Below are 24,453 nucleotides of genomic sequence, written 5' to 3' on the forward strand. Positions count from 1 at the left end.
TATTTTTAAACTATTAGCTGCATGCTAGGTGGATCGCAGCTGTGTGATTGTTCCTTCAGCATGGTTGACCTCAGCTCAGTCCATGCAGTCATTTCTAACCTGGCAGTGTGTAATCATGGGCTGCTGCAAAGCTCCGTAGTTTTTGTAGTGAAGTTTGAAGAAAACATGGAAGTCATCATGACAAAACTGAGAGCTGTGTCACTGACTAGTGCACTCTCAAGTGAGTCACCCTGAGGTATAGCTGGTGAGCTCTGGTGTGAGCGTCATATATATATATATGTGTGTTTGAGGACATACATTCCTGTGCCACATATGGAAAGAGGCAGGGCTTATTTACACACAGAACAGAACACAGATAAAATGCTGCAGTAGTGTAATATTTAAGTAATATTTCTTGCATATATAGTTCTTAAAATAAGACTCAGCAAAGGGGGGCTGTGTATTTGCACATGTTTTGGCATGTAAATACAGTCAACCTGTGCATATCTCAGTGATAGACATAGACAAATACACCTACACACTGCTGCTCTTCCCTAAACATTTATAAAACACTCATTACTGACAACGGAAAATGGAAAACAGCTAATCTCCCTCACACACACAGACGCACGTACTCAAACACACCTGGTTGGATGTAGAGACAGAACTCCTTTTATAAACAAACAAAAAATAACGCATCATGGAACACAAGCAATAAGGAGTCTAGGAAAAGTCTGGGAATACGGGAAGGGAGTTAAGAGAGACCTCCTCTGAGAGATGCTATCGGTGTAGTGACGGTAGTGTGAGTGTGTCACATTAAGCTCCCCAATGACCACATTTGTGATGTGACTCAGACCAATTCTTAATCAGTCAATTATGATTGACGAGATTATTGTAATGTCTGAGCTGAGGCTCACTTGAGAGGTCTCAGTGTCATAATAAATGTCAGACAAAAACAATTAAATAAGATCAGCCTTTCATTGTGTGTGCATGCAAACACAAAACGTTAAAGGCATTATTGACCACGTAGTAAACAGTTGCAGGCTTATTCTCTCTTTTACTGGAAGACCATGGTTCACACATAAAGGAACTAGAAAATAGAGTTAGGAAAGAAAAGCCACAGCAAGGGAGTCATAGTGGCAGTAGGTAAACCTTCAAAATAAAAGTATTTTCCAATTTCCTAAAGTTATTCATCACAGCTGAGGCCTGAATAGTGTTAAAACTGAAAACAGCTAATGTTTTATTTTACCATTGTGACTCTTTCGGTCTATAACAGCAGCGAACTGTGAAGAGAACGCTCTTTCTGTAAGTAATCTAAGACCTGAGACACGGTGCTACTCTGCACACACAACACTCTTCTGTCGCACATTGCATGTCGTTGCTAATATAGATTGTATGAAAGCACACTGCACAGTACAAACCTACACTGACTGTGGCACACACACCAAAATATAGGCAACAGAAGCTATATGTGTTATGCTTGTGTTTACTGAAGTGTCACAGGGAGGGCCACACGCAACATGCAGGCTAGATTGAAAGAGAGCACAGAACGATCCCTCTGCAGACTCCATGTCTGCTCACTGACACCCATCACCCTGCATGAATTCCATCTGTTATAACACTTGAAGTATCAGAGGGTTTTACCAGGATCTGCTTTTTGGCAATTAATTTGAGCAATGACCCACATTTCATTAAAAGGGGCAAAGGCAGATCGCTGCAAACAAGGACGTGGCTGAAGGAGAGATAGTGCTGGGGTCAGAATGGAGACGGGCAGGGGTGATTAGTGCATGGTTGATTTTGCCTTATATATCCATGTGTTGTGAGTGTGAAAACAAAACACGGTCCTGGTCTGCTGACACTGGTTCAACACACAGGCCGAAACAGAACAATACAAACAAAATCACCAGGGTCTCTACTGCACAAACATTCCCAGAGCCTTAAGCCAAGAGCTCAGTTAAAAACACTACCAGGAGGGGCACTGAGATAAACCATCACTGCAGGCCAACACCTCTTTTTTTACTTTGTCTTGGACATAATATAATTCTCTCCATTATTGTCTCCTTTTTTCCCACATTTCTTAATCCATTCCCTGGTGCATCCCACTATTGCTCTCCTTGCTTCACTTGGGAAGGCATTACTCATTCTGGCCAAATCACACAGACTCTTAAACTTCTGTGACGTGATAAAATCTTTTTTCAAGATTATCATAACTTTGAGAAATCATAACTTATATCTTTGACAAAATCACAGCTGCCAAAACTCACAAATGCAATAACACATTTCAAATAATAGCTCCACTGAGGTTTTTGGAACAGAGTCTGGGGGGTTGAGATGGTGTTGAGGAAGGAGTGGAGTCATAGATGGATTGCTTTACCAAGCTTAGGCTAGAGTAAACTCCCTTTCTCCACCTCATTCCATCTTCTTTCAATCCTTACCTTACTCCTCCCAGGGGTCTTATGGATCACCTTCACTTCCCAGAATCTTTGGGTCACAATCTGTGCTCCCCTCATGCATCAAGCATCCTCAAACAACTGATGGGAACAGCTTGATGATGTTTTTCACACTTTCTGACAGCTGTCCTCACCAGTATAGGTGCACCAAATGTGAAGAAGTTTCTGGGTGCTACAGTATATTTTCTACCAGTGGACAGGGTGGGGGGTTAAAATGCTGGCAGCTGTTTCCAATGTGATTATCACCCCATCACCTTTGGGCTCCATAACCAAGCTGGGACTTGTATTTTCAATAAGACAGCATCCCCGACAATCTCTGACCTTTCAAGACAGTGCGCCACAGAGGGCACGACAATGTTTGACCGACCTCTTTGATAAGTAACGGTTGATGTCTGGCAGTAAATCCTCAGACACCTCCCAAACCCGCCTCTTCATACACCATGAAAATGTCTCTCTTCCTCATCCTCTCCCGCCATGTCTGTCCTTCCTGAACAGATGGTAAACACATCACTAATGCCTTGTCTGTCTGTTTGTCTACCCTGTGATGCAGCGCAGAGTCTCCCTGTTTAACAAGACCTAAACACATCACACTGGCAAAGAGGCACCGCTTCTTCAAACACCACTAAGACTGTGAGAATTACACTGTCACTGTGCGCTTGATAGTCTAAGTACCCAAAGTACACCACTTACCTAATAATATCCATATTGTTTAAAAAACAATCACAATACTGTACTTTGATGCACTTTTGATGCATTGAGGACACCTTATCCTTCAGAACATCGCAGTTTTTTATTCCACTACATAGTTGCATAATGATATATAGGTATTAGGGGTATATAAAGTATTATCCTTATACTGAGTGATGTAAGTATCATCCTGAAACATAGTACAATTATATAAACAATACAACACTTCTTGAATATTTGCTGTTTCTTTCCAATCACAATAATGCTGTCTTAAAGTTAAGAAGAAAATAAGATGGAGAAACTTGCTAACTGAACTTAGTGTCTACAGTAAATACTACCAGTGAGAAAATTCAGGTTAGTGAAAATGAGAGATGAGACTGACGCACCAACTTCTTCATCCATATCTTCACTTCCATCATCCAGCAAACAGCAGAGACTAAGCTTCAGTCTTCTTCTTCAGCCTAAATATTTTTGTTGCTAAAATATCATGACAACAAATCATTCAGCATTTTTTCCTCCCCTGGTAAGAAACAATAAGAAAAAAATTTGCTGTTGTTTTTACTTCCTCCACAAGGTAATAAGCCCACATGCAAGGAAGAAAGAATGTAAAAAGGTATTTAATACCAAGCAAAATTTGTTAAATGTTTTTTTAAAGTAATTTTTGTTTAACACGGTCAGGTTAATGACAGTCTTTAATAGTCAAATTATTTAAACGTATTAAACATAAGATTTATTGCTGTTTATAAGAGTCAACTAAGGGTGATGACATGACAAGTAAAAGTTCCAAACTGAACATGGTGTTTATTAAATTTTGTCCACAACCACTGACATTAATGGGAGTGTAAAACTACTGCAACCAACTTTCACTGTAATTTAGCAAAGTGCCCTGCAGTAAATCCTGCAAAATGGACAAAGAGCTGAGTCAGTGCCTCTGTGACACACTCAACACAAATAGAATATGATAAGCTTTATAAATGTGAGATTTATTGCAGACTTTCTGTGTTTGGGACTATTAGGTTACGATTGGTGAATCTAACTGGCAACATAGTGTGGCTAAAAAAAAACTGTTTTCTAATGAGACGTGTTAAAATTACTTTTATATATCATGATATAGGTGTTATGGCAAACGTTTAGACTAGTCAAAGAAATAAAGGAAGAAATAGACCATGGGCAGACAGCCAACTGCTGACTGCAGTCATGCAAACTTGCAAAAATAAAAATTTGATTCTGCAAGTTTAAACTCTGTTCTGTTATGTTTTAGACAGGATGTGGAAAAGTGGTTAGTTCAGTGTGAATGAGGACAACTGAACTTCTGATCCTCTCTGCCACACGGTAAGTGCTTAAGTTTTCCTACAACCAACGTCTCATTATCACGGCAAATAAATAAAAATTAGGTGATAGCTCATGACACAACACAAACATAACCACCCAAATGGAACAAACATTCATTAAGTCATATTTGCATCAGTTGTTATGCTCACAAGCACGTGCTGTGCAACATCACAACTGCACACATGAAAGAGACAGCACAGAGCATCTTAAATAACTCAGAACAAAAGAAAAAAAACATGGGGTGGAGAAGACTGAGACTTGAGAAGCAGGAGACTGGAAGAAAGGGGCACATGGCAGGCGTATGAGCAACAAGTCCCCTCCTCCTTAGGCCCCTCTCCCCCCCCCCCACTCATAATTAGTGGTTCAGTGTCGGTGCTCATTTTGGGTTACTTTTATTCCTTTTCCCATTTCCATGAAAACAGCAGTGGGACAAACAGGCCCACATGTGTCTCAGGGTACGCCATGCTTAGAACAATAGAAGAAGAGAAGTGGGGCATGTGAGTTCACTCCAGATGAAAGCTACAGTGGGAAAACACAGGAATTAGTGAGGTTTTCTCTCACATGTTTTCAAATGAAGTTTTCCTATTGGACAGAATGCAGCGTAGAGGGCTGGAAGAGCTTAGTTTTGGCTTCGACTTGTATACATTATGACAGGCAGTGGAAACTTTTCAACAAAATGCTGTTGGACAATCAGAATAGACTGCTGTCCAATAGCCCACATGTTTCAGCACACTCTCTGTATTTATGTCATGTGTAGCTCATTGAAAAGACATCTTGAGCTGTATCTAGCTAACATGTGGGCAATCATCTCTATTTGTCATAATTGCACTAAACATATCCAGTTTTTTGGCGTATGTTCTGACGCATTTCTTCCGAATCCATTTACAAATATTTTGTCAATGTGTACATGTTCACTTTGGCTGCTCTAGCTTCGGTCTTACAGGATGTTTCAGTACATGGCTGCAGGCCTTCTCACTGCTAAACCAGATACTCCCTTCTGTTCCAGATAAAGGCTACACAGATATATTGAGTCACATTGCTACAAATCAACACAAGAGCAATGATATTTATAATGAAAGATAAAAGGAGTCAAGAGAGGAGGAGGACTGACACCTAGATGAGCAAAACTACATGAAATAAATGGACTGAATTAATAATGTGAAATAATAGTGGGGAGGAGAGAAAGATATTTAACTGTCTCCAGAACCCAGCAGAGAGCCTAGGGTGCATCTTCCTTTACTCTGAGCCCAGATGTCAATCATGTTACAGGAGGAGTGGAGTGGTTGGTCGCTTAAAAATCCCACCACAGATGAGTTTCATTTCTAGCTCATACAAAATGATTCCAAGAATAACAAAAAGCCACCTTGCCAGAACAGAAAAAAAGAGTAAAAGCTGTGTAGCATGTTTTTGTTACACACATAGCTCCAAACAAATGCAAATACCAGCTCAAGTTGAAAGCTGAGCTAAAAACCAGACACAGCTAATGTTGTCACAATCTATAAACATTGAAACATTTAAAGTTAGAGTGGACTGAGGTCTGTACGCTCTGGTTCCTCAAATCAAACAGAATGCCTTCTTTCACAAAGCAGGCAGCAACTATGCTAAAAGGCAGAAAGACTTGTTTTTTTCCTTTAATGTGAACTTTTTTCGGGCATTAAATCAGAGGTCAGAGGTCTCTGCAACATTGCACAGATCACAGGATTCATCTGAGTCCTTATTGCTAACATGACATATCCATTTGACACACTCTTTTCCAAACACTGTCAGAGGTGGCACCCTCACTTAGCTGGTAATAAAGACAAGACTGACCCTGTCACAGATAAGCACAATATGCTCTTCACCCGATCATACACTCAGACCATTTGGATCCAGCCTATTGAGCGATGTGGTTACACATGGAGCAGTGCCCCAGGGAAGTATGGGTAATTAATGACAGAACAAGAGTGGCAAAAGCCTGTCTCTGATTGACCTAGTTTGACCCTCCCTGCTTAGTCACTATGGTGATTGGCCAGTCTCGTTCCCTCTGGGTGACATGGTGGTTCCTTGGGGCAACAAGATAGTCTGCAGGGTGGGCATGAGAGAACATGAGAGTGGGGGGTAGAGGAGAGGATTTTAGATGGGTACAATTACACGCTTTGGCAAAGAAAGGTCCCCTCTCCCTTTTCAACTTCACAGCGTAAGGGGGCTGCTTTCTCTACCTTACCCCATACCTTTCTGTTTACATGATTCATGTCTTTGCCAATCCCTGGCAGTAGGGGGCACTACCAATCTACTGTGTCTTCAAATGTGTCAGTCAGCAAGAAAACAGGCCAAGTGAGGGTTTACTGTCCACTGGTTCATAAGGCTGAGCATTCACGCTCAGTCAATCAAGCACAGAAAAACTGGACAGTCCTGTGTCCACCTAGTTGGTTAAAAATGCTGATGCCGCAAGCGCTAGCAGTAAAGCTTCTCCTCTGTTACAGCATTAACTGATCTTCAATCTGGTGAAAAGTTTCTCTTTTGACTCTGTCAAACAGTATCCAAAAAGGATACTCAGAAGTCCTGGAATGTTTCTCTGTCTCCATTTCAGATCAGACATACAGACACAAAGACACATGTCCTGTGGGCTGTGACCTTCCCTGGCCTGTGCTCAGCAGGTAGTGACAAATGACCTGATAGTTAATCTGTCCTGAGGTGGAGCTTTTCTGCAGGGAACACAGAGCCTGTTTGTGACAACAGGAAGTTGAGACAACGTTACCAGAATAAGCACATTAAAGGATGCACATGCATGAATGGTTGCATGCACACATGGATGCACATACACCTACTTGCAGGCACATCTGGATATAGTATCAGATGCAGAAAATCATGGAAAATGGAACTTAAAAACAATGAGTGACATGTAAAACAGTAGGAAGGGGCCATGTGTCAGTCAGTGGAATATGAAGGTATAAAATGGTTCATTGGCTAACTTCATCGAGGACAGTGGGTCATTGTCGGGTCTCTTGCAAAACCCCCGCCATCTTCTCTAATGGTCAGCCTTTTCTATGGCCTTCCCTGTTAACAATCCATGGGTGAATGCTGGGCACTGTGGGATTTTCCCCAGTCTGTGGTGTCTTGTTGGAGCATGCTCAAATGAAGTCTGACGCCAAGAGGCCAAGTCAGCAGACCACACTGACCTGATTCACCAGGGAAGGAGAGTTTCAAGAGCCCCCTCTGATCACACTCTCTAGACCACCTCACTCAAACACTGCCAGATGATAATGCAGCTCAGTGCATCAAAAATCTGAAATACTGTAAGTGGTAAGACCAGGGTGGGAGATCTCCAGGAAAGATCAACCATATCATTCTGCTAGAAAAAGGGTGAGAAAAACAATCTTCTATTGGCCAAGGCTGTTAAAAACATTCAGTTTAAATCCTGCAGAAGCATCAAAACACACATTCGTGAGGGAAAAGACTCAAGGCCACATGAAAAATCATCCTGATGTGAAGGGTTTTGACTCTGCAGTTTAACAGCCACAGTAAACGGGGGACTAGTACAAAAACATCCGCAGATGCGGCAAATGTAACTGTGACTGGACACAGAGTAAAACAGGAAAAAAGGGCCGCTTTATGGAAAAGATAATATATTTAGTGTTTCCACCCCTTAGGAGCCCATCTTATTCCCTCACCTTTAACATTTTAGGAGCTGTGGTGCTATAATTCTGCAGCTATTAACACCAAAGCAATTCCTAGAAAGTTTCAGTTCAGTGAGCTGAGATATAGATTTAGTAGAAAGATGCTTAGTGGAACACTTAAAATGCAGTGCATGCAAATTGCTATTGAACTGAGAAATAAAGCCAGTAAGGTTTAATATGAGGCAACTTGATTGAGCCTTTTTGTGTTCCCTGATTTTCCAGAGTACACAGACTGAACAGAATCATAGCCGGCAGGATGGCGAGGCGATTAAGGATAAGTAATTCAGAGCGCAGAGGGAACCAAGCACCTATCTGCCTGAGAGAGAAAAGGTAATGATAACAGGAAGTGAGATGAGTTGGTGTTGCCCTCTGGCCTACCAAGCCATCACCTCTGTTAAAAAAGGTCCCTCTCTATAAACAGGCCTCTCTCTGCCTATTAAACAGACAGTACATTAGGCCTGAGCTGTGCAAAACAATGTAAACACAGCCGTCTCGGCTGTGTAGGAAGAGAGTTTGAGATGGGGGGCTATTCCTGGGTCTTCCTGGGAGTGAACTCCATCACTGCTCTCTTCTCCAACTGTAATCCTCCCCAACTAAACACAGGAAGGAAGAGATAGGTAAATAACTTTTTTTCTAGCTCTGCATTCCCCTCTAGTTTTATAAGGGTTGTTATTGTTCAAAATACAGAGGCTGTGTGTATATGACAGTGAGCCACGTTTGGGAAACGCATGATAGAGAAACTTGAAGTATTTAAAAGGAAGTGCTAGATAAGGTACACTTTGGAACAGATTTGACAAAAGAGAGACAGACGGCTGTTGATCCTGAACCTCCTGTGGCTCATTCTGTGATTCTGCATTGCTTCAGGGTGGATGAAATCACAGAGAGGATAAACAGGGGCCGGATGAGGGAAAAGGTGGTACAGAAAGTGGATGGATGGGGAGACGGTCAGTCCAGGTCAATCCAGATGTGAGGCTGTTAAACAGTGGGGAACTAAAGGAGGTCAATGCTGGACATCTCAGGGCAGCGCCCCGGAGTCATTCACACCCCTTTGTTACAATCTTCAGCAAAACACAGCAAGCGGCAGCGACACAGAGCATAAGGGGGAATGTCTGGGATGTAGGGACAGACTCCATACCCTGGGGAAAGGCCAATTACAGGCTTAAAGCCCCCTGTCTGGCTGTGGCATGCAGCTCAGATAAGATGAAAGTTACTTGTGACCAATATTAACATTTTTCCCCTTGTCACCATAAGAAATGATACAATCCAGATGTTACATACATAACTGCATGAGCATAAGTATTGTGAGGTTTGGTGTGCTATCTTACAGCTTTACATAACAAGAGATGGCATTGGTTTTATTGTCAAGCTACTAACATACTGCAGACCTGCAGGTTTGAAGCTTTGCAGGTCAGTGTACGTCCAAGAGGGGTCAGGGGATTGAGCTGAAGGGTCAGCTATATACCCTGGACACATTGGCACTGTCCTAGAGGTTGTTGCAGTACAAGGGTTACCAGGCTCCATCCTGGATCTATAATAATTTACAACAAAGACATGACCAAACCGAGAACTCAGGACTCATATTTATGAACTGAACATGCAACAAAATAAATTAGCAGGGTGGGAGATGTGTGTAAATTATTATTGCAATACAGAGCCAAAGACAGCAAGCCTGCACCTGAACAGATCCGAGGATAAGACCTGGTCCAAAAAATGTAGTTAAAAAACAGAGTTGATGCCAAAAACGAGCAGCTGCATTCAAAGAATACTATCGCAATCAATTTCTCTTTTTTTTTTTTTGCAAGGATGACATGAAAACTGAATCCAAGACTAAAGATGGTTCTATTTGTCCCTAATATGAGCAGATTTTTGCCTACTGTATATTTGTATCAATATGGTTTTTAAAAATAAATGTCAAGGACATGAGGTTTGATTTGAGGTCATTTTTAGGTCCTATATACACATTTTCTGACTAAAACACACACACAGCAGAGACAGATAGGAACCAGGCAGACAGTTTGAGTGACCCATGGGAGATGGGGACATACAGCCGAGTGCAGCTTTGTGTCTCAGCAGCGCTGTGACCAGTAATAACTCGGAGCTTGAATGTTTGCAGAGGCATGCCCTAGTAATCCCAGCAGAGTAAAGCAACAGGCTGGGGTGAGAGGGGTTAGCTCCTCGCTAACTGCACTGCTGTCATCACAGCTATGCTCAGTGATCTGACAGACTAATCAACAGTAGACTGCACAGCAAATGCAGAGACAATACTAGCCTTAAAAAGTTTAATTCCAATGTGGGAGGGATTGAGTGTACATGTTTAGTTTGGTGAGGCAGAGGACCTGGCTGGACTGCTAAAGGGAAGGCAGTGTAGTGCGCCTGTGATGTTCTGGGAAGTGGTGAAAGAGTGAGTCTGTTGAGTCTTGCGTTGGCTGTGCCACCCTTGTACAGTGCTGAGCACGTTTAGCATACACATTCTGTCACTGTGGGCTGGAGCTTAACCAAGCCTGCTCAATCTGACCCATTCAGACTGAAAGCCAGTTACATGCCACAGCACAGGGCAGCAAAAGGGGGGTTATGGGTTCAGGCAGGGTGGCAATGCCAACCAAGAAGATAACAGGCAACTTCACACACCTGTAAGTTCTGTATTGAGGTGGTAAGAGGTAAAATCTTGTAGAAGTACCAACTATCACACTTACCATGTTAACAACACAGGAGTAAAATTAGTGTTGCTTTTAATCTCTTCTCAGTACATTACAGCTTGGATTTCGCTGTAAAAGCAGAGCTCATTTCCTAAAAGTTGCCTTTTAGCATTATGTCATGACTAAAACACTGCTGTCCAAGTCATAGAATAGCTACCACACTGTATTTTATATGGACAAAGTGTGTGTAACTTTTAGAAGAGGCAAGAACTAGGCTGGGCCCTGAACCCAATTGCCCTTTGCCTCAGGACAGCTACTGCCCACTCTGTGGCCCCAGTGCACCGACACTGGAGTCCAGCCCTGGCCAGTCATACCCGCAGCAGCCCTCACATACTCAGGCAGAGCAAACACATCCTGACCACCAGGCAGAGCTGAGAGGCGTTTCATACTGCCATTTTTTAGAGTAATTAAATTCTGTATGTCCATGTTGAGCCAAAGTAAAAAAAAAAACATGGAAATTAAATAAACAGAGGGGGCACAGAGGACACACAACTCATTTCCCTTAATACTTCAATAAAACTCAGGCCCGTTTTGATTGCAAACACAAACTCTCACATCACGCTCAAAGCCTGATTATTAGATTTGATTCTGGATAACTGTCATTTTGAACTCAGGTCAAGTGTTATATACACTACACAGATGCTACTCACAGCGGTCATTAACACAGTCACCACGAGTTTAATAAGACCCAGTCTGACCTGAGGATGCAGTTACTTCAAAAACGTTAGGTTTCCTCAAACTATAAGACTAAAAAAAGTGTGGTGAGAAAGTTGTTATGAATTATCCAGGTATAGCAGACAACCATGGGGGAGTGGATCAAAGTGGAGCCATGAAGTAAATGGATACTGGAACTATGAGCCCTAAAGTCTTTTCCTACATTTAATAAACGAGTGATGGCCCCAGCTGAGGTCCCAGGTTTATGAGGTTGTTTTCAAATTCCAATTTGGCATGGGGAATGGCTGAGAGCTTGTTTTTATTTTTCCATGATTTACTTTAATAAGTTCCTAAATACTTTGCTGTCCCACTACTTGCTTTACAGCTGCAGGAATATAGACAGACTCTATGAAAACAGCAAGGTAAGAGGAGGAGGAAATGACTTTAGTATTAGTTAGCTCATAGTTTGGCGCCATTCAGTTTGGTACTCTGTGCGTAAGAAAAAAGAAAATGTGCTTAAGAAGTGAAGTCAGGAGGTGACCAAGTGATGACTGAGCATGCTTTGGCTTTTGATTTACTCTCATTACTCCACCTCCCTCTTGTCTCTGTCTCTCCATTGGATTGCTCTCTGACCTTTCAGAAGTCAACACATGTGTGCATCTGCATTTGCCAGTCCCCATATATAAACTCCTTCTTCCTCAAAAGGCTCCAAACAACATGATGGAAATCTAGAATTCTTGCCGTGTTTACTGGATCTGAATGTTTTTTCTACAGCCACAACTAACCTTGTTTATGCAGCAGAGAAGTCTGCGTTTTTTTCCAGTTGCTGTCAGTTTAACACAACATTCTAGCCACCACCTAGTAAACCACAAACGGCCACTTAGCTGCTGAACATCGCTAATAAAATATTTACTGACAGGGAAGATGTGAAGTTAATTACAAAAACTGCCAGAAAATATGCTAGCTAGTTAATTCTATCAGTATTACATTATAGGGCATATGAAATCTGTATATTAACAGATCCACCACCATTTTGAATGGGCAATATTGTTTTGTCATTAAAATTCTCAAAAACATGCCTGTCAATCTGTCAACATTTTTCTCCCATATTAAAAGAAGATTCTCTCCAGTTTTCTTTATAACACATATGGATGATAAGTTTTGTAAGATGAGTACACACCTGCAGCAGCAGCCTCTCGAAGGCCAGGCATGCATCCCAGCGGGGCAGGCTGGGGTGGCGGAGCGTCTGGGCTGTGGCCAGTCCCAGCTGGAGGACCCCGCAGTGATTCTCTAGCGCCCCCCAATTGCTCCGGAACAGCTGCATGTACGAGCACAGCTGCTCGGGGGTCACACGGCCTGAGAGGAGGAAAGAAGATATTGTTATCATTGGGGAGAAATGTGGAGGCATCTCAAATGCATCATTAAATAAACATCAGTGAAAGTACAGTAGATATAAACTCATACTGTATGTACAAAACTGCATTCTTGTGGCCTAAAGGTCTGTGTCCAACAGAAAGAGAATAGACGGCCAAACACAACAGCCATTTTAATAACGATCATACACTCAGCTTAGACATAGGGAAATGACTGATCCTAAAGCAGACCATAATATTATCTTAATGAGCAAAAGCTCTAAAGGCTGAGAAAAGATCAGACCAGCAGTGTGACAGTTGAAGCCATTTTCCCTATATGTGCAAGCTTGATGTCGAGTGTTCCTGTCGCAGTTTTTAGTGAAATGTTTGAGTCACTATGTGTGTATGAGCATGTCTGCATATAGCCGAGGTGCAGCAACACTGATAAGAGCCCCTGAGAGCCCATCTTGAGTGTGACTAATGAGTGTAAATCAGAAGTTTTCTGATTATTTATAGAGATGACAAAGAGAGGCTAGGCTCCTTACACTGTTTAGGACCCTCCAAATCTCCCCCCACTTCTCCTAAGAAGATTCACAGAGACACAGGAAAAGCAGCATAAAGGCTGAGGGGGGAGGTGTGCAGGGTGGCCTCGAGGTACGAGGGGCTGGGATAGAGAGAGGGCACACATTAACTCTTCCAAAGCCTACTTCTTCATGTTGATGTTCTGAACTAGCACCAGATGTGGGAGTATTTCCTGTTGGACTACATGGCCAGTGTTTTCTTTAGTGGGGCCAAACACACGACTAGAAAAGAAACAGACGGGCAGTATAAAAATGGAGCAGAAAACTTCAAAATACTAAACAGAATTTAAGAGGGATATAATTGGAGGAATATGCATGTGGAATATGTGAATTATTTTCAGAGGAAAATCTGAAGTGAATCATCCAGGGGAGCCGGTCACAACAACTCATTTTCATTGCAGCTGATCACTAAACCTGACAGCAAAATGCATTTCTGCAAGTCTGCCTGTTGGGAAACATACTTTCCAAAGTCTGTGTTGTATGCCACTTAAGGCAAAACTGCGCAAGTGTCTTTTTCTTGTTGAAATTAAAGTATTTTTGAAGGATAAGCTTCGGTCCAGACATATTCAGAATCCTGAAAAGATCTATTGTGAACATATCCAGCCATAGAAATCCTGGCAGCAATACTTAAGTTCGCTACGCTTGATGTGCCAACCATAATTCAGCACAGAACCAGGATATACATCCAAAGCCAGGACCCAGCATAATTTCACCCAGAATAGGCAACTGAGAACGGCACACTGTAGGCCAAATGTAATCAGAAATTACAGCCGGAGCAGACCAGATGAGACTGAGTGAGAAACTGAAAAAAGTACTTAAGCCACAGAAAGGCCTGCTCTCCATTACACAATCAAACAGTCCTGGCTGAGCTTGAGCTCTTATCTATGTCACTAAACTTCCCTTAAAACAGTTCAGTGATTCCTCAGGCATCTTGTTGCCAGATGCAAAATGAATCTCAGACAGTTGATCTGTCAGCTGAGCTGATTGGGGTGTTTCTCTTTCTGGGGTGAAAACATGTAAGAATACACAGTACCTGTACCTTGACACTTCGAAAACACAACACAGTGCACCTGCCTGCCTTCTTTTACTTTTCTTTAAACTGTAACTACACTGTGTTCTGTGAATTATACAGAGTTATTCCTAACAACTGAAATTCAACTTATGGCACCAGCATGTCCATGTTGTTCACAGCCAAACGTGCATGCAGGTTTTAGGTATCCACAGAACTGCTGTCTGCTGGTCCTTATTATCAGATGGCACAGAAACGTGAACCTTTTGGAAATTTATTGTTCTTTTGGGTCCCTTTATTGCAGGAACAGCAATAAAACAAATCACATTTTCAGTCTTATGCTATAAACAGTTTAGGCCACAGCCTATTTTGGCCTGATGTGCACAAGTGACAATTGAGACTTGGTCATGATCAAAGTCTTCAACAATGCAGCAAAGGTTCCGGGGCCAACAATGATTTAGCCCTGTTACTGGAAGATGACTTGCATTCTAGGTGCAAGGGTTACTCAGAGGCTAAGTGATGTCTGATGTCAGCATGGAGCTGATGGCCTGCCTCAGCAGCTGGACAGCCTCATAAGTAATTCTACATGGTGAGGGACACAGAGAGACTTTTATTTATGCACTCCAAGAGAAGGAACGTCCTGGAACTTTTATTTGTGGACGCATGTTGGGGCCCCTTTTCAAGACTATACTGTACTTTAGAGCAGAGGCTAAGGCAGGGCAGCACTGACACATCAATCAGATCTTCTATGTTGAAAAAAAAACACAAGCCTGCTGCCTGCCTGCAAACATAAGGATTGTCTTTAATACTGCAAATGAAATGTATATCCCAAGAAAGCACAAAAACCATTATTAGTGATACACTGTGATGGTCTTTCACTTAGGAGGGTGCTATGATAATGTATTATATAAATACTTATTAAAAACCTTTGTGATTTATAACCCCCAAATCTCATTGCTTGAAATGATGAATGCAATCAATTGTCTGCTTGAGTCTCACTCCTCTCTGCTGCTAAAAGCCCTGGCTCCACCACAGGCAGAAAGGCCCCGTCAACACTTCTCATTTACTCTGCAGTATCAGTGCACGCAGTATACACAAACTGCATAATCTTGTGACGCACACATAAGCATGCATACATACATATACAAATGCAGATGGACAGATAAACGCATGTTTATGGACGATGAAACTGAAGCCGTCTGACTAATTCCATGCTAAGAGCAAAAACACCAAAGATAAATACTGGACTCTGTGCAAACACATACTCTACACACATACACACACACACACACACAAGGGAATTTCATCATTCTATTGTGCTATGAGAAACCTGACAGGTTATACTGAGGCTCTAAGAAATAGATTATTTTCTCTGTCTCTCTCTGGATGATCTTATCCTGTTGAGATGAAAAGCAGCCAGGCTGGGCTGGTTTGTGTGTGAGAATGCAGGGCCTGTAGTACACTGATACACTATTTTCTCTGCTGATCTGCATAAACCAAACAGAGTGAGAATATGCTTGGCTGCGAGTGGAAAGTTTTACTCTCTTAGAGGGCAAGCAAGCACTCAGAGAAGAGATTGGTATTAATGCTGAACGTTTTGTGTTACTTGGTCTCATATGAGTGGAGAATGATGGATTGAGAACTCTCTGCTGGTGGGTGCTAGTGGGCAGGATGGGAACTTTGTGGGGGTTCGCTGGGAGCTCAGGGGGGATTCGTGGAGTCTGGTCCTCTGCCAATGTGGTATAAAGGTTCAGTGTGTGAAAAGTATCACAGTGCCCCCTTCTCTCTGCTTTTCTTGTTTTCTCTCTCAGCAAAGACATTAAGCCAGAGGTGTCCAAACAGGGACAGGGAGGGCCAGATTTGATAATGCGAAAGTGTCCCATATGTGTATGCTGTTATTTACTGCTGTCATTTCACACAGCAAACAAAGTAACATTTAAGCATTCAGATGAACAGATGACAATAGCTATACATAATGTAACAAGTTACCTGCATTTGCAGCATACATTTCAGTGACTGTGATAACTGAGCAACAGCCAAGTTATTGACGCTACTGTGAAGATGAGATATGATCAAATGTGGCAGGTCTTGTTTAAGAGCAGTAGACATATGTAAAATGTCACAGACTAGGTAGGATTCATTTAGTGCTGATCCAACAATAAAACATCACAATTTATAAGTGGAAAGTTGCTTTTATCCAGACGCTGGTAAAAACTTCACAGCACGGACACTCTGATAGCAGGTTGTATGCATACGCATTATGCATAGGTTATTCTCTTGCTGAACCAGTGTGTGACGACGCAGACAGCATGAGCTGACAATGGTCTGCTCTGAACATCAACAACATTAAATGTTACACAATGAGTTTAAAAAATATATGAATTGCCTGTTGATTTTGTATATTTTATTTTGTTTAGCTGGCGGGCCAAAAAAAACACATTTTAAGACAGAGACCGCAAGTCATATAAAATCGGGCCGGACTTTGGACACCCCTGCATTAAGTCAACAGAGTGTCTGTCAGCCGGCAGGAGCAACACCTTTTTCAAACATTTTTTATTTTTGCTGTCACTGTTAAAGTCTTTGTTGCTTTTATTTCTGCTGCTTCCACTTGTTGTGTTAAGCACAAATGTGTACGATGTATATGTCTGACAGAATGTGGTGCGTGTGCGACCTCCAACATATTACAACCTGCATGTTACAAGAGACAGGACCTATTTTACCTCATAGATTATAGGAGCTAAGGGACCACACTGCCCCTCCCTTTAACCCCCCGTCCTTTCTGCCAGATGCTAACCTGCATATTAGCCTTCTGTCTGTTTGTGGGAGTGTAGTACATCCATTACCTCTGTGAGTCAGACGGTACCATAAAGGTGAACATGCATGAGGGAATTGTATACTCGTGCAAGTAAGACTTTATTTTTGCGTGCCTACACATATTTTTATCCCTCACTTCAGCCCCCTTTGCTTCATTAACAAACAACAAAAGTTTTCAAAGGCAGTGTGTGTGTGAGGCAGCATATGTGTGTGTGTGTGAGTGTGTGTCACGGAGCCAACATGTGGTTCAGATTTCCTCTGTGGCCACATGGGCAAATAGACGGCAAGGGGAGAGAAGTCTCAGTAGGAGGCGCTATGGTCCTATTCTAAAACACTGCAATACTGGCACACATGTCCCTAGATATGATGACATGAGTGTTTATGATCTGCATTTTGATGTTATTAATTTGTTTTTGTGTGGTAAACTAGATGAGATTCATCTGAGGCATTCTGGTTCTTACCCATGCTCATCTTGATTGGCAGCTTCTCCTTACTAGCCGCTTCCACCAGTTGTCGACGGACCTCCATCACCCCCTCTTTATGTTTGCTGGTCAGCATGGCTTCCCACAGTGACCTTGCTGCTGATGACCTGATAGGTAGAACAATAAAACAGGTAGTCATGAGTAAAAACAACACTGAAGCAGATGTAGCTGTTGCTGTCAGAGCTTGTTTTTCCAACATGCACAGCCCTCTGAGTACAAACACAAAAGGATGACATGGACGTGATTGAGTGCTCGTCTTGGTGATAGAGAGCCCTGGAGAGTGGTGACTCCCCTAAGGGACCCCTCACAGGAAAAAAGTGAAATTAGCAGAGGAATGTTCTCAATTCCACCTAAAATATCTGTGCCAAGATTCCTCTGGACAGATCAGTGCTGTCCCTACATCTGTGGCAGAGCATGAGTTTGAAGACTAAGACTCCTCTTGATGCCATCTCAGGACCAGATCTCACAATGTCATGTCATTATCTGTTACGAAACACACTAATTCACATCTCTGAGAGCGGCGATAAGGCGTATGTGTAAGACTATTACCATCTGCTATGAGCAGAAACAGCTTCAAGTGTATCTGTAAAAAAGAATCAAAGTATGTCACTAAGGAGCTTCATCATCATATTTCTGTCTCTTTTCAGATTTCTTGTCCTGTTAAAGAAACTGACACTTTGCTGGTTGGATAAAAGGGGATTAAATTCCTACATCTAACTCCAGACAGCTAGACACACAAGCGGACATGAATATCTCTGTACAGTGACCAGAAACTGAGAAAAAGACTAAGAGAAAATGGACTAAGGACAGAGAAAAGGGAAGGTAGGAGGGACCTCTTTGACAAATCCACTCTGTTTTTCTTTTCTTTTTTGTCTCTTTTTTTTCCAAAGCTTTTTTTTTCTTCTCTCGCCTTTTCTCCTTTCTAACTGCTGCCATGTGTTTAATATCAGATGTAATCTGTTCCAGACCTTGGGCTGAGGCTAGATGGGGAGGAGAGGGGCTCACACTGGGATGCCCGCCATCTTCACACTACAACTAGACACAAACACCAGCAAATATGACTCAGTCCAGGAGAAGAGCTTAATGTAAAGGAAAAATGAACTAGGTATTAACTCAACAATCTCTTAGTTTGTTGGAATTATGCAGTATAGCTATTGGTCAAGACAGCAATGACCAATACCTGACTGGGTGTTATTTCTGGACAAAAACCCCCTTAACTTTTCAGAAAAACACCTCCCATGCACTTTATGATGTATTAGACCAGTTACAGTTAAACAAAACATAAAGTCTTATATGCTTATCATGGCTGAAATGCCAACAGTGTGACCTGACCAATCCATATGTGAGTGTGTGAGTGTGTTAGTCTGGGTTGTATGCACATGCATCTGTATGTTTTTTTGCGCAAAACCCTGTGCAGGACAGTGTGTGTTCTAGAAGTGTGAATGAAATATAGTTCTTATTTGGCTGATTGCCCACGCAGCCCACTGGTCCACTCCCTTGATGCCCTCTTCAGGCCGTTTGGTCAGACGAAGGTGGGGATTTGAGCTGGGCTGAGGGGTGAGGGGTGAGGTTTTTACTGGCAGGGTGTGAGACAGGCTCCATAACCAGCCAGAAACCTTGTCGAGTAACTACTCTACTACAAAAAGGGGTGAGGGGGGCTGGGAATCACAGACGCGTGTGTTTGGCCATCAGTGTGGCTGTGTGTGAGAATGAAGTGCATGTCTGCTGAAATGGCCACTCAGATGGAGACTGAAGGGGGCAGTCTTGTTCCTGACTTGTGTACACTGTGGTGAATGTCCTCTGGCTTTCTATGACAGGCTGAGTGGGTGTGTTGGAAGATTGTGGGCGTTTGTGCCCAAACTAAATTCCATCGATGTGTAATAAGTGCCGTAGCATTAAATAGCACTCGAGTATCAAATGCTGCAGCTCAATGAACTTGCGTACTATGTTAAAGAATGAACACATATGTGACCATTCAAGAGCTGAAATACCTCCTGCCAAGTATTTAATGACTGCAGGGGTGAGGAGGGGGATATTATTCCTGGAAATGTGTGATGCAGCAGAAAAGAATGGCTTAAACTGTTCTGACTCAGGATTTCTTAAATTTACTCCTCATCCTGTGGACCCCCCCATCATTCGGTGTGTGTGCGTACGTACTTTTCAGTGTTTATTTCTTTACTCTTGACTCCCTCACACACACACACAGCACCTGTTCAACAAATCATACTAACAAACTACAGCACACTTCAGTGTAAATAAATGTAACTGTCCATTTTGATATAAAGAGTATGAACTTCTCACTTCCAGTAATCTGCACATGATTCACAGGATACGTGTGCTTTCCAGCAGAACTACATGTAGCACATCCAGTCTAACAGTCTAATTGTGCAAGGTCAGCCCCATTCCTTGGCGAGTTAATTTATGGAGTGTGTTTAATGGGGCAAAAAAACTGTCTGTTTCCTGTAAACATCCCCATGTAGCACAGGACATAACATGAGAGAGAGAAAGAAGGGGGGGGCTGGACCAAAAACAGACCTGGCCTTGAGTGTCTGTGTGTTCTGGCAAGAGGGACAAATGACCCAGCGGATTTATGAAGGGGGAAAAAGGGAGAGGAGTTGTAGAAAGAGAGGAAAAGTTTCGAGAGACACACCAAAACATGAAACACCCCAACATAGAAACAGGAGATCACACTGGTTAGCTGTCATAGGGAGAATAGTAGAATTATTTATTATTATAGGAGAAGCCCCTGATTTTACATGTCAACAGCTGATTTTAAAGGCGCTTTGGAGATCTGTCGAGGCACCAATACCTGCTGGGGTTTAGCTGCCTGTATAACCTGTAGGATATGACACATGAATGAATGCTGTGGGTGGCTTTTGAAAACCATATCTCAAGTATTCCGAACTCAAACATATTAGGAAAACTTTTCTGTAGTGTAGACAGAATAGTAAACGGTGGGGAAAGGTGAGAAATAAAAGGATCTGTGTGGGAAGTGGTAATGCGGGAGTCTTCCTCATAGGTCTTGGCTACTTTACTATTTCAAATCAAAGCCAGCAGTAGGAGCTCTTTGAAGAAGTGAGGATAGAGGAAATAAAGTGCCATCTTTGGAGGTGTTTTATCTACTTCCCTAAAATATACTCACATAGACACATACACACACACACTAAACACACACACTTCCAAGTGTGTTCTGTAGCGAGAATCAAACCACAGACCAGAAGATGGCATACAAGACAGAATCTGTTATCTCGGTCTTGATGGGAACATGGAGTACAAGCTGTTCAGGTGTGAGTAATCTACTTGACTGATGTGCTGTGGGTTTCAGTTTGACATACCTTCCACACTGGTGGAGAATAAAACAGAAGCAGGCAATGAAAGAAAGAGATGAAACATCAGTGGTGGACCAGGAGATACATAAGCTCACACAAACCTAAACTACAACTAAATCTCTGGAACTCTGATTTTATGCTTTCACAGTCAAACTAGACTGTCAGTTAACATTAGGTATAGCTGCATAATAAAATATTGAAGCAACCAAACCTTGTTGGTCTCGCAGACAACTGCATGTGACTCAGACAGCTCTCTTCTGGGAATTCTACAATGTTTTCCATACACTATGGAAAGGCTACCATGCCTGCAACTGGGAGTAGTGTGGGGTTCAATATGCTGCCCAAGGATAATGTGAGGGGCTGCACATTGAACCACCAACCCTGCCACCTTAGCAACCCACATTACCACCTGAGCCACAGGCGCCTGGTAATTGCTTTTCTTGAAATGAAAGAGCAATTTTCAGAATGTACCATTTCAGAATAAATACTGTATAAACATTGGCTATTCATTTTCCACAGATTAAAATTTATCATCAGCTGCAGGTTTTTAGGTTTTTTTCCTCTTAAGAGTAGAAAAACGAAACTTCCTGCAAGAATAACATTTTCATCAGGACACAATGGCAAGAACCTGAAATTTGGCCAGGATCAATATCTTGCAATCAGCAGGGCTTTTTCGTTCTACTACACACTCTACAGGCAACTACTGTGAGTGATAATGAAGTAGGCTTGGTGTTTTGCTTATAAATCACATCTTCATTCAGATGTTTGTGCCATTCTTCACTAAGAATAGAATGGAAAAACAATGTGTAGCCTATAAGGCACGACCATAGAATAGACCAGTTTCATTACCCCCTCTTAATTTTGGTGGGGTAACAACAGGGTTAGCTTTCCTCCACTGCCTGTCATTTGCTCTCTTCTCTCCACACTCTACTATCTCTGGTGTTTTTGTTACTTTTCCCATAAAGCCTGAACTCAAATCAGCATGTATGACTTTTTTTATTCATCTTCATATTTCCCAGCTGGGACAGAAATAAGTGTTTTCCTTCCCTCCTGTTGGTACGCATGCAGGATCTGCAGCACAGATTTTGAGGAGACGGCAGCCCTGCAGTGTTTTCTCATGGTAGGGTGCGGTCAGTAATTCTGACTGGCTCGATCTCAGCAGCTCCTGAGACAGACCCAGAGCACCTTGGCCACCCATACTCACTTCTGCCCACACTGCACACACTCCCACCACAGCATCAAGGTCCAGATGACAGGGGGTGCAGGGTTCAAGTCTGAGACTGAGGGAAACTTGGTGCCCTCTGCCAATCAGGTTCATGTGTCCAACTCAGGATCAAAAGGGTTGTGAAGCCAAGCACAGCAAATTACACAGACTGGGCTGGAAGGTACCTGACCACAAACACACATACATAGGCACACAAAACAACATTTCCACCGACTGCCACTTTCACTCACCATCTTTTATATATACAGCAAACGGGGTATTCTGGCACTGTTTAATGGCAAAAAGGAATGTCACAGCACAAGAACTGAATAATAAAAACACCTCCACAAGTTTGTGCATGCGTACGCATCCACACTGAATATACCGTCTCTCTGGCATGACTACTTGTACCACAGGGTGAAGGCCAGAATACAGGAGAGGGAAAATTCACACCAGGATATGAAAGACAATACAACAGTAATTGCAAAGTAAGTGTGGGGTCTTGCCTGTAGAGCTAGAATCAACAACCACCCACAGAATGTTTAACACATAGTAATCTACAAAAATATCCTGGAATTACCTAGGGAAATATCCTACAAAAGATCCAAATTAGGTCCACACCTAATATTTAAAGGTTTGAGCAGGTCTACACAACAAAACCAATGAAAACACACTGCGGTCCAGGCTAAAAATAGTTCAACAAATCATAGGTGTATAAACATCCAGTAGGAGAAAATTCATTATATAGACAATCAAACCATAGTCGGGTCTGGTACTTTGTACAGTTCATATAGTGCAACAAATACAATCTCTTTCAAAAATGTGTGCTTTTATATCTTCTTGAGAACTAGGAGATTTACATTTAAGATTTACATAATAGTACACTGATAAAAACATGCATCTGCAGAGCCCTGTCTTGAACATATTAGACATAAACTCTGCCTGAGTTGAGCTGTGCACTTGAAGGCAGTTAAATAAAATAGGAACTCTAGGCTTCTTTCTTGCTCTGCCTCGGCAGCACTTCAATCTCCTACACATCTGTGATAAGGCTCAACTGGGCCATCTGCTCAGAGACAGCACAGGCAATAACACTCCTGCTGATCCGACTGGCCCCGATCAGACACATAGTCCACTCAGGCATAGCGGCTGCTGCTGGAGCTTATTACTCTCAGATAGACTTCTTCATCTGTATTTGTTTCTGAACTTGGTAGAACATGTACTCAGCAGCTGAATTGATCACCTAAGACTTCTGTTCTACTTGGTGACAAGATCTGAAACAATGATTTTAACCTTTGTCACTGAGACAGCAATCAGTGCTTATCAAAAAATGGAGTGAATCTTCCATTTGTCATCACACAACGCTTTCTTGTAGGAGGTAAGCTGTAACATCTGGAATGCAATGAACTAAGCAAGTGGCTGTACTGCAACTCCTTGACAAGCTCCAGATTATAGCCCAACATCCAAGGGTCAGTGCAACATGCCCCCGCTGTGCTCATATTTTCTGCTACAGTACACATGGTCTAAACATCACTGACTAGAAAGACCTCGGAAAGGTTTAATTACAATAGAACTTTGCCTTTTAGCGCAGAATTTAGTAAGCCTGTTCATGAAATCACCGCGGTCATCCAAACTGCATGACAGCTCCAGCCACAAAACTCTTCTTCTCATTCAAAGTCTTTTCCTCTGACAACCACATAAAGGGGCAAAGCCGGAGTGGAACGCATGATGTAGGATTAATCCCTGCCATGTACAACAGCCCCACCACAGGTGCCTAACACGTGCATCTGCACAGCCAAGACCAGAGGCAAGCTTCACTGAACCACTGGCACCTATTATGCTGGTCATGTGCCACTCAGCCCACTCTGTGTGGGGTGGCTCTGGCTGGTGAGTATGTGTTTGTGCTTGTGTGTGTTTGGCCAGGTGGGAAAAGTCAGTAAAAATACATGTTTTGGTTGTGTCAGAGAGGATAAGATTAATATTCTGAATCTAATATACATGTCTGAAGTCAGGGAACCCAGACCGGCCCTCTTGGGTGTGAAAGTTCAAACAAAGACCTACCTGCCTTCCCTTCAATGTAAATCAATGCATTTATCTTACAAATCAGTATGTGAGATATCAGTTGGTGTGCAAATACAAATGTCTCATTCTAAAATGTAAGTCACTTGCGTTTGCAGTAAATAAGACAGGTGTCTATACTGTCTATTCTACTGCATAAAAAACTGATATAA

The 24,453-nt window shown here is 42.4% G+C and overlaps 1 protein-coding gene across 2 annotated transcripts in view; it reads right to left on the bottom strand.

The window, feature by feature from the left end:
• Positions 1 to 24,453, bottom strand: part of scfd2 (sec1 family domain containing 2) — a 70,735-nt gene that overhangs the window by 44,720 nt on the left and 1,562 nt on the right. For both annotated transcript variants that reach the window (XM_028404461.1, XM_028404460.1), the window contains exons 3-4: positions 17,672 to 17,799; positions 12,635 to 12,810 (exon numbers count right to left, since the gene is read on the bottom strand). In XM_028404461.1, coding sequence (XP_028260262.1) covers positions 12,635 to 12,810; positions 17,672 to 17,799 — 304 coding nt within the window. The remainder of the gene's footprint in view (positions 1 to 12,634; positions 12,811 to 17,671; positions 17,800 to 24,453) is intronic.

Source organism: Parambassis ranga, chromosome 4 (genome assembly GCF_900634625.1).
Source record: "Parambassis ranga chromosome 4, fParRan2.1, whole genome shotgun sequence".
NCBI classification, from domain to species: Eukaryota; Metazoa; Chordata; class Actinopteri; family Ambassidae; genus Parambassis; species Parambassis ranga.